The following is an 11,625-nucleotide window of genomic DNA, read 5'->3' as shown; positions in this document are numbered from 1 at the left end:
TGGTAAATATATCAAATGTTTTATTGATGATTATTTCATTGTTTGGATGTTTAGATTATGTCTTCAATACTGAATAAGGGCGAGCCATAACCCAGTGGTAAAGCGTTCGCTTGATGCGCGATCGGTTTGGGATCGATCACTGTCAGTTGGCCCATTGAGCTATTTCTCGTTCCAGCCAGTGCACCACAACTGATATTTCAAAGGCCGTGGTATGTGATATTCTGTCTGTGTACCATATGTTTGATATCCAATAGCCGATGATTAATAAATCAATGTGCTCTAGTGGTGTCGTTAAACAAAACAAACTAACATTACTGAATAACACACATCTCCAATAGGCCAAGTGGTACCGATTTGGTGCATGTGCACGCAGCCATTGCAATCGACGTTGACGTCGCCTGGGTACATACGTTGCGGACCAACATAGGGAAGAAAAACATGTTTTATTTAACGACGCACTCAACACATTTTATTTACGGTTATATGGCATCAGACATATGGTTAAGGACCACACAGATTTTGAGAGGAAACCCGCTGTCGCCACTTCATGGGCTACTCTTTCCGATTAGCAGCAAGGGATCTTTTATTTGCGTTTCCCATAGGCAGGATAGCACAAACCATGGCCTTTGTTGAACCAGTTATGGATCACTGGTTGGTGCAAGTGGTTTACACCTACCCATTGAGCCTTGCGGAGCACTCACTCAGGGTTTGGAGTCGGTATCTGGATTAAAAATTCCATGCCTCGACTGGGATCCGAACACAGTACCTACCAGCCTGTTGACCGATGGCCTAACCACGACGCCACCGAGGCCGGTCCAACATAGGGACGTCGTGGCCTAAGTTGAATTCCCGCAACCGATTCCTAACTGTTCGTGAACACACTTGGCGACCATGAGTGCCTACAACCTGACTCGCCGTCTCCGTAGCTGTCTGAAATCGGTTACGGAGGTGTGCGAGACGAATGCCTCCATCTTGACGTGGCAACGTAACGTGTGGACGTCAGCTAATCTTCCTGTGGCTCTGAGACGCCCAGCTAAACGACCTATCTTTGACTCATGTACTCCAAATTGCGACGCGATGTTACAACTGACCATGCCTAATTAGAGCAAGAGCCCTACCAACTTGTGACATTCGCGGCATTTTGCTTTTCAATCGTGTTGAAATGAAATGCTGTGCGCTCAGTGTGTAATATTCAAACCTTTGATTTGTTATGGTGTTATGCCCCCTCCCGTTTTCCGCCATTCTGCCGCCCACGCCAAGGTTACCGATATGATTGACACCCTTTTCCTTAGTTTTCCTTTTTAATTCCCAACCACAAAATTCCCCCCCCCCCCCCCCCCCCCCCCCCCCCCTTTTTTTTTTTGAATAGACTTTGGGGCAATTAAATTGGTAAAAAGTGATAAAATTAAAACTAAGTTATTTTTATATTTGGGCTGCCCAATCAAATGCGACAAAATTAAATTAAAATTAGACTTAGAGCTCTGTATTTTATAATGACATCTTTCTGGAAAATCGCAAAAAAATTCTTAAATAATTATTTTAAAGTCCCATATTTTTTAAGTTTAGAAGTAATAATCAAAATTGTCCCTTAATGTTTTCTGCCCCGAGTCAGGCCACTGGCATACAGAGACAGGACTCGGGATAGACATGCTCGAAACCTTCGTGGTTTGCTGCCCCGAGTCAGGCCACTGGCATACAGAGACAGGACTCGGGATAGACATGCTCGAAACCTTCGTGGTTTGCTGCCCCGAGTCAGGCCACTGGCATCCAGAGACAGGACTCGGGATAGACATGCTCGAAACCTTCGTGGTTTGCTGCCCCGAGTCAGGCCACTGGCATCCAGAGACAGGACTCGGGATAGACATGCTCGAAACCTTCGTGGTTTGCTGCCCCGAGTCAGGCCACTGGCATACAGAGACAGGACTCGGGATAGACATGCTCGAAACCATCGTGGTATAGGAGCAGGATAAAACCTTCAAGTCAAGTCAAGTATTACCAAAACTGACCTTGCGTTTGTCTGGTTTTCCGTAAGTAATATTAAGATAATGAGAATGAAAGACGGTGATATAATCTGAGCCACCAGCAATCATTCAAAATGCATAAATGTGTACAGTTTCATGTTTTTGTAATAAAACAACTTTCAGGAGTCGCATTCGAGCATGATGAAAAGGAAGGAACTGTTTTGTTTAACGGCACACTCAACACATTTTATTTACGGTTATATGGCTTCGGAGCATGATGACAAATTACTAACATGCAAACTATGGCACGGCCAGTAAGTGTCATGGCATGGGAGCATGCTACTAGGGCACTACCCTAATTGGCCGCATAGCTGCCGTTAAATTCGAGCCCTGTATTATGCTAGTATCAGACTACCAACTGTCACGACGGAGTTGGCCAACTCGCCGCTCTCACAACTTGTTATTGTTTAGTCAGAGAACTCTTACAACTCGATTCTCGTCGTATACAACTCCTATGCCCGATTAGTTGTTAATCTGAGCGCACTGATTTTAAGTTGGGAGTGGGGGAAATGACAACGCAACTGTCCAGTTGGCCAACTCCGTCATGACAGTTGACAGTGTGAGATTAGCATTACACCAACTTCGCCGTCATTAGTCAATGTTCTGGATGAACAATCCAGACACCTGGCAGGTGCATCCAGGGTATTTAGTTTGGTACAGGCACTAAAATGAAGGAAGGAAGGAAATGTTTTATTTAACGACGCACTCAACACATTTATATATATATATATATATATATATAGTATATATATATATATATATATATATATATATATATATATATATAGTAGTCGTTTTCGAGTTGAAAGACGCTATTTATATATACACGTTTATATGGCGTCAGACATATGGTTAAGGACCACACAGATATTGAGAGAAGAAACCCGCTGTTGTCACGTAATGGGCTACTCTTTTCGATTAACAGCAAGGGATCTTTTATATGCACCATCCCACAGACAGGATAGTACATACCACAGCCTTTATTATACCAGTTGTGGAGCACTGGCTGGAACGAGAAATAGCCCAATGGGTCCACCGACGGGGATCGACCCTAGACGACTGAGCATCAAGCGAACGCTTTACCACTGGGCTACATCCCGGCCCGGCTCTAAAATGAGTTACAATGAATGACGTCATAGGGTAGCGTGTGCCTCCCCCCCCCCCCCCCCCCCCCCCCCCCCCCACCACCACCACCACCACCAGTGCTGGAGTAAATCCTCAAATTCGGGCAAAAACGAAGGCGATAATCGGGCAAAATGTGCTAACGCGAGGCCGTTTTACCATGTAACCCAGAGCACCACAAATGATATATCAACGGCTGTGGTATGTGCTATCCTGTTTGTGGCATGGTGTATATAAAAGATCCCTTGCTAACTACACTAACGTTCAAGAAACAACCAATCTGGACGTCACGAAACTTCAAGTCTTATAACCCTTGTTTTTTGAAAACATAATGATGATAATTTGGTATCATTTAAAACAATATATGTATATTTATTTATCTCTGTATATATTAAAATACATAATTTAGAATTAAATTATCCCATGAGTTCATTAGAAGGAATTGATAACAAATAAAAAATCTTCAGTTGAGAATTCGAACAATTTCAAACATGTTGATAATTTTAAAAATACTTGATGTTACTCACAAACAAATATGGAACGCATATAGTATTACAACGCTTTATTTATAACCTGCTTTATACAATCATATATGAAATCACGTTTCTGCACAATTATATACACAAGCAAACCGGCCTCGGTGGCGCAGTGGTTCCATCGGACAACAGGCTGGTAGGTACATGGTTCGCAGCCCGGTACCGGCTCCAACCCAGAGCGAGTTCTTAAGGGCTCAATGAGTAGGTGTAAGGCCACTACACCCTCTTCTCTTTCACTAACCATCTAACCCACTGTCCTGGACAGACTTTCCAGATAGCAGAGGTGTGTGCCCAGGACAGCGTGCTAGAACATTAATTGGATATAAGCACGAAAATAAGTTGAAATGAAATGTACACAAACATCATAATTGTTCATATAATAATAATAATAATAATAATAATACACAGTTCGCATAGCGTATAAATGAAAACTAATCGATATACTACATGTGACATTTAATAGAAAGATATACAAGAATGTAAAAAGTAAATGTAAAAATAAATTCATCTTTGGTAGCCATATTGATATATGGTGGCCATCGTGAAAAACAATTCATATCCATATGTAATTAGCTGAAGAATGATAGTGGATGTAGGAGGAGAGAAAATACAATACAATTGTTCAGTTTTGAACCGAAGCCACCACAGCAACCCTTTTAAAAATACGTTGCCACCTAGTGCTGCTGTAACAATTCAACTCTACATCAGACCCAGAGAGAGAGAGAGAGAGAGAGAGAGAGAGAGAGAGAGAGAGAGAGAGAGAGAGAGAGAGAGAGAGAGAGAGAGAGAGAGAGAGAGAGAGAGAGAGACACACACACACACACATATACGTACACACATATACGTACATACACATATATACATACACATACATACATATTACATACATACATACACATATATACACACATTACATACATACATTGGAATGTTGTTGCCCTGTTCTGAAGATAAAATCGACTACACAACACCTGCAGTTAACAGACCAATGTGAGCGCAGCAAATTATTATTATCTTTTTGTATAGAGGAAATGTAATAATTGTGTCACCTGGATGTTTCTTGAGAAGACAGCATGTATCACGAACATTCTAAGAGTATTTCTAAAGCGTTACGTGTCCCATACCAGGCCTCACACATTTGCTCGTCCTTAGCTCAAGGGCCACAACTTTGACAAACATGGATAAATTCCACTTTCTGTCAGAGTTATGGCACCTTGAATAAATCCCTATGAAAGTAAAAAATTGTATCTAGCCAAAAGGCCCCAGTGGCGCAGTGGTTAAGCCATCGGATTACAGGCTGGTAGGTACAGAGTTCGTAGCCCGGTACCGGCTCCAACCCAGAGCGAGATCTTAAAGGTTCAATTGGTAGGTGGAAGGCATCTACACCCTCTATTCTCTCACTAACCACAAACCAACTAACAACTAACCCTCTGTTCTGGACAGACAGCCCAGATAGCTGAGGTGTGTGTGTGCCCAGAACAGCGTGCTTGAACCTTAATTGGATATAAACACCAAAATAAGTGAAAGAAAAAAGTACTCAGCCATATTTCTACCACGATTGTGTAAATGTCCCTCAAATTCAAACTTAACCTGCAACTCTACATAATAAAGTTGTACACAAAAATATTCACTTCAATATCTTGAAGCATTGTGAGAAAAAAAAAAACAAGAGGCCGGAAACCTATGTGTGGGACAAACTGACTGTGTGTCAAACTTTCAAATGTCTTCACAGATGCCTCTTCAAAATACACAATTGTAAAAGATCCAGTTGTCCAACAGAACAATTACACAGACATTCTGTGTCCTACTGCTTTTAAGAATTCACAGCCACAAGTTTCTCCTTCAACATTAAATAAAATCCTAAAGAAAAGTTAGTTTGTATTTGTTTAACGACACCACTACAGAACACTGATGTATTAGTCATCGGTCACTGGACATCAAACGTTGTAATTTTGACATACAGTCTTATAGGAAACTACATTTTTCCATTAGTAGCAAGCGATCTTTTATATGCACCAGCTCACAGACATGATAGGACACACCACGGTCTTTGATATACCAGTCGCGGTGCACGGACTGGAACGAGAACTAGCCCTATGGGCCCACCGACGGGGATCGATCCCAAACCGACCGCGCATCAAGCGAGCGCTTTATGACTGGACTACGTCCCCGGCCCCTATTTTGTGGTTATCTATAAATCTGTTACACATTTGTATAAAGTTACAACAGAGTAAAATAAAAGTATGGGGTGTTAAAACAGATAAATGACCTTAAAATAGACTAACTCGTCTCAGTAACCCTTACTTATCATAGGTACGTGCATTAAAACAATTGAAAATACATTTCGTGGTATTAGAAACACGATGACCAAAAACATATCGGATGTATGAAACAGGGGTGGGAATTGATGAACTGTAAAAAAAAAGAGGAAATTTAGAGGGGTTACGGAAATTCTTGAAATCCTAAGTTAAATTCTGTGCCATCTGACATATTTTGGAGAAAAGGACGACTAAAATGCGAAAAACGCAATGTTCCGCGATAGGAAAACAGCTGATCCGATGAGAATTCCCACCCCTGATGAAAAAAAAGAACAGAATAATCGAACAATAAAATCGAAATACTGTCTGATTTCAATATTTAAAAAAAAAAAAACTAATAGTGAAAAATAAGCTGTGGTGTTTAAAGGCATACTGTCACAGACCACTGACCTGTTTCATGGCCTAACAAAGTATTACTTAAAAATATATATACTGAATTTGTCCCTAAACGTACTTTATTCACCCATCTACGTAACCACCATACTCCACTTATTAATGATATTTAGCTCAGTTGGTTGAGTGCTCGCTTGAGGTGCTTGCGTCGCAGGATCGAACCACCTCGGTGGATCCATTCAACTGATTGTTTGTTTTCTCTCGTTCCAACCAGTATCAATGTGCTCTAGTGGTGTCGTTAAATAAAACAAACAAACAATGGGGCCACTTCTTTCAAATATTTGTAGTAATAGTAGTTGCCTATAATGTTATAATATTTGTAATTAGGAGAGGGCCTCGTAAGTTGAATAACTTGTGCCCAATCCGTTTGTGTATTATATACAATAAAACATGTTTCAAAGAAACAGCCTATAGATTATACCACTACAAGTCGTCACTTTGTTTTTCATTCTTTTGATTGTTATTTGAAAAACTTGCACTTGAAAGGTCCCCCGACCACCACCAGTGATAAAGAGCTTATAGACGATACTGCTACAAGTCGTCACTTTGTTTTTCACAACCTAATATATTGAAAAACAGCCCGTCAGTATTATGCTCTGCCAAGTGCCGCGTCAAACTGGCACTGTACGAGAAATAGGCCGGACAGAAGTTACATCTGAACCGCGCCTCGCCGCTATGTACCAGCATGTGCTGCTTTAAGTTGCTATTCTGCGAGCACACCTTCTGGCACACCTCGCATCTGAACGGTTTCTCTCCGGTGTGCACAAGCATATGCTGCTTTAAGGTGCAACTCTGCTTGAATCTTCTGTCGCACACTCCGCACTTAAAGGCTTTCTCTCCTGTATGGTCCAACATATGCTGCTTCAGACTGAACATCTGTGTGAAGCTTTTGGTGCACATCTCGCATTTGTAAAGCTTCAGCCCAGAGTGGGTCAACGCATGCTGCCTCAGCTGGCCTCTGTGCAGGAAGCTTTTCGTGCACACTGCACACTTGAAAGCCTTGTCGCCAGTGTGAATCAACCTATGCTGCTTGAGGGAGGCTCGTTCTAAGAAGCATTTGGAGCACACGTCACATTTGAAAGGTTTTTTTCCAGTGTGTGTGGGCATGTGGCGCACGATGCCGGATTTCGTTGGGAAACTCTTCAGACACATTCCACATTGGAAAGGTTTTTCGCCGGTATGGGTTAGCATATGAACTTTTAGTTGGGAGTAGAATGAACAGCATCTCGAGCATACCTCACATTTGAAGCATTTGCCGTGATCATTAGCAGACATACTGAACACGCCTACAGATGTTCACCAGAATAAACATTTCAATCTTCCACGTTCTATTTTGAGTGTTGTTAAAACCAGCACGGAGTGACCATTCACGAACTGCTCCGACCTATATTGTCTCCAACGTCTTGTTACTATGACACTTTACTCCTGAAATAAACAATACATTCATAAGGTTTTGTTAAGAGTTATTTCCCTTGGTCTATTACTAGAAGGTTTTTGTTTGTTTTGTTCAACGACACCCGGCCTCAGTTGCGTCGTGGTGAAGCCATCGAACATAAGGCTGGTAAGTATAGGGTTCGCAGCCCGGTACCGGCTCCCACCCAGAGCTAGTTTTAATGACTCAATGGGTAAGTGTAAAGCCACTACACCCTCCTCTCTCTCACTAACCACTAAAAATTAACAACTAACTCACTGTCCTGGAGCCTATTTCACTAAACATCGTAAGTTACGTTTTGAACGTAAACGTAAATCTACGATTCTTATTACTATTATAGTTCAACAAATATAGTTAGAAGAGCCCATATTTCATTTTCTTTTGTCTTTAAAATACTCCAGCTTCCGTAATGATGTAAGTTTCTGCGTGAAATTGATGCCAAACACGTGTAAACTCACGGCCGGTGTAACTGCTAGTAGCAGACGTAACTTACGATGTTTTGTGAAATAGGGCCCAGGACAGACAGCCCAGATAGCTGAGGTGTATGACCAGGACAGCGTGCTTGAACCGTAATTGGATAATGATATAAGCACGAAAATAAATTGAAATGAAATAAATGTTTAACGACACCACTAGAACACACTGATTTATTAATCGTTTGGCTAATGGATACATGTCAAACATTTGGTAATTTTGACAAATAGTCTTAGTGAGAAAACTCGCAACATTTATCCATTAGTAGAAAGGGATCTTCTATATGCAACATCCCGCAAGAAGGATAGCACATACCACGACATTTGATATACCAGTCGTAGTGCACTAGCTGAAACGATACTAGAGGGTAGTACTAAACCAAATGACATCTGGCTCGTCAAAGTTCGAGGTGCACCGAGCTTTTGACAGTGCAGGTAATAACAAGTGCTGAAATCAGTGATAAATGTGACAGTGTTCGTTGTCAAACAATTAGTATCATCTGGCAATAAATCAATGACCTCTCCCAAATGTTTACTGTATTAAATGTTATAAATGCATACATATGCATATAGCGTGCCCCCCCCCCCCCCCCCCCCCCCCACACACACACCAATAAATGTATCTCATTGCATTGCATATACATGTAGTACCACTGTGTCAAATAGCATTGTTTTTCAAACATGTATGGGGTACAATATTTAATCATATGACTTCATTGAAGATTCACAGGCCTCGGTGGCGTCGTGGCAGGCCATCGGTCTACAGGCTGGTAGGTACTGGGTTCGGATCCCAGTCGAGGCATAGGATGTTTAATCGAGATACCGACTCCAAACCCTGAGTGAGTGCTCCACAAGGCTCAATGGGTAGGTGTAAACCACTTGCACCGACCAGTGATCCATAACTGGTTCAACAAAGTCCATGGTTTGTGCTATCCTGCCTGTGGGAAGTGGGTTTCATCATCTGAACTCTTGTAAGTCACATGATTACACACACACACGCACACGCACACGCACACGCACACACATATATATATATATATATATATATATATATATATATATATATGTATGTATGTCTGTATGTGTGTCTGTGTGTGTGTATATGTATGTATGTCTGTATGTGTGTCTGTGAGTGTGTATGTGTGTGTGCCTCTATATATGTATGCATGTCTATATATATATATATATATATATATATATATATATATATAGATATATATATATATATACTGAACAAAAAAAGAAACTTCCGATTTGTACATATAGTATTTGTTGTGTTACAGAATTCATTGTGTAATGAAATTATATAGGTAGTATTAGCCTTGAGCTGTATTATCAGGATTCATGAATTTTATCGATTATTTTTGCACTGTTAATCGTCGACAACGTGTAATTCAATTTGCACGTGCATGCATGGTTCGACATGTCCCGTGTAGTATTCGGTTAATTTGTTTTACTTGTCTTACTGACACTGTTGTCAAGTGAACGAAAACGCTTCAAACTTTGTAAAAAAAATAACGTTTTTTACATTGTTGCATTTTTAGTATGCCAAGAATACCCAATAATTTACGCGAAAGGGCGATTGACATGCTTGATGTTGGCATGTCGACAGAAGACGTTGCAAGGCATGTTGGGATACGAAATCTTCGCTTAAGATGTCGAACGACAGGAAACACCCACGACTTGCCACGTCGTGGACGTCCGCGTGTTACAACGCGTGGTCAAGACCGCTATATCATGAACACGCATTTGCGCAATCGATTCCAAACTGCCACTGCTACTGCTGCTAACACACCTGGGCTTCATAATAACCGAATCAGTGGGCAAACTGTTCGTAATCGTCTGCGGGAGAACGGTTTACATGCACGACGTCCTTACGTCGGATGCGTTTTAACGGAACGTCATCGTCTAAATCGTCTTAATTGGGCACGTGTACACACTCGTTGGATACGGCGACGCTGGAATACCGTTCTTTTTTCGGATGAATCCAGATTTTCTTTACAACGTGGTGATGGCAGGGTGCGCGTCTACCGTAGGAGAAATGAACGCTATGCTGACTGTTGTGTTCTTGAACGAGATCGTTTCGGGGGTGGGGGTTGTGTTATGGTCTGGGCAGCCATTGCCCATGGTTATCATTCACCACTAGTCGTCATTGATGGCAATTTAAATGCTCAACGTTACCGCTCATCACATTCTCGCTCATCACGTCATTCCTCTGTTCCATAACAACGCCAACATCTCGATTTTTCAGCATGATAATGCCACCTCTCATACAGCTAGAGACACTGTAAATTTTCTTAGGACAAATAACATTGATTTCATTGATGACTGGCCCGCTAAAAGTCCTGATCTCAACCCCATCGAGCATGTCTGGGATAGTCTGGACAGACGATTGAGGCGTCGTCCCAACCCACCCGCTAACGTCAACGAACATTCAGGAATGGAACAATGTTCCACAGGCAGAAATCAACACTTTAGTCAATTCTATGCGCCTGCGATGCACTGCAGTGGTCAATTCAAGAGGTGGTCATACCCGTTATTAAGTGGGCGTTGTTGTTTTTTAACCCCTACCACACTTGGTCAAAATTTCTCCCAGTTTCTGTTAACCTATGGCCATGATTTTTGCACCAAACGATGCATCATGGAACACTCTTTAAACACATATATAACAATTATTCCCCCGGTTTGTTTTCATCAAGTTATGTTCAAGCAAAGTTAGCGGAAGTTTCTTATTTTGTTCAGTATATATATATATATATATATATATATATATATATATATATAATATATATATATATATATGTGTATGTATGTGTGTATGTTTGTGTGTGTGTGTGTGTGTGTGTGTGTATATATATATATATATATATATATATAAAACACCACATCCTAGAATGGGATTTTTTCCGAATCAAAGTTCCAGTCCGGATATTGGCCTCCCGCACCGACGGCAGTACGACTATGTCGCCAAATATAACAAACGTGGTTAGTTTATAATTTAATGTTGTTGTTTTTTGTTTGTTTTTATACTTACCACACTGCTACGTTTTCAGTTTCTAACTGCAAACCTAGGGAAAATATAAATGAAAAACATACACACGCATCGGAAACAAAGTTATTTTACACACAGGAAATAGTGATAAAACGCCGAGTTGACCTACCGTTCGGACTGTTATAGTATAATTTGATGATACACGGACTCCACTTAATTTTCATTGAGCGTGGTACAGGGGTTGTGCACTGCTTAAATGAAGATTGTTCCTAATTTGAAATCCAGCGTCAAATTATCGGAACTTTAAAAAAAATAAAATAATAATAATAACTGTTTAA

The 11,625-nt window shown here is 41.0% G+C and overlaps 1 protein-coding gene across 1 annotated transcript; it reads right to left on the bottom strand.

Annotated features, from left to right (window-relative positions):
* Positions 1-6,700: 6,700 nt before the first annotated feature.
* LOC121373627 (gastrula zinc finger protein XlCGF71.1-like) lies at positions 6,701-11,416 on the bottom strand. Its single transcript, XM_041500330.1, has 2 exons — positions 11,330-11,416; positions 6,701-7,815 (listed from the first exon to the last, which is right to left on the bottom strand). The coding sequence occupies exon 2, from the start codon at positions 7,663-7,665 to the stop codon at positions 6,922-6,924; it is 744 nt and encodes a 247-aa protein (XP_041356264.1). The 5' UTR covers positions 7,666-7,815; positions 11,330-11,416; the 3' UTR covers positions 6,701-6,921.
* Between the last annotated feature and the right edge of the window lie 209 nt (positions 11,417-11,625).

The sequence above is a fragment of the Gigantopelta aegis genome, chromosome 5, assembly GCF_016097555.1.
Source record: "Gigantopelta aegis isolate Gae_Host chromosome 5, Gae_host_genome, whole genome shotgun sequence".
NCBI classification, from domain to species: Eukaryota; Metazoa; Mollusca; class Gastropoda; order Neomphalida; family Peltospiridae; genus Gigantopelta; species Gigantopelta aegis.
The sequence above is the reverse complement of the archived record's forward strand: the minus strand, read 5'-3'. Positions and strand labels throughout refer to the sequence as shown.

Coding starts and splice junctions, on each gene's coding strand:
- LOC121373627 (XM_041500330.1), bottom strand. CDS start 7,665: ATGTCTGCTAATGATCACGGCAAATGCTTCAAATGTGAGGTATGCTCG.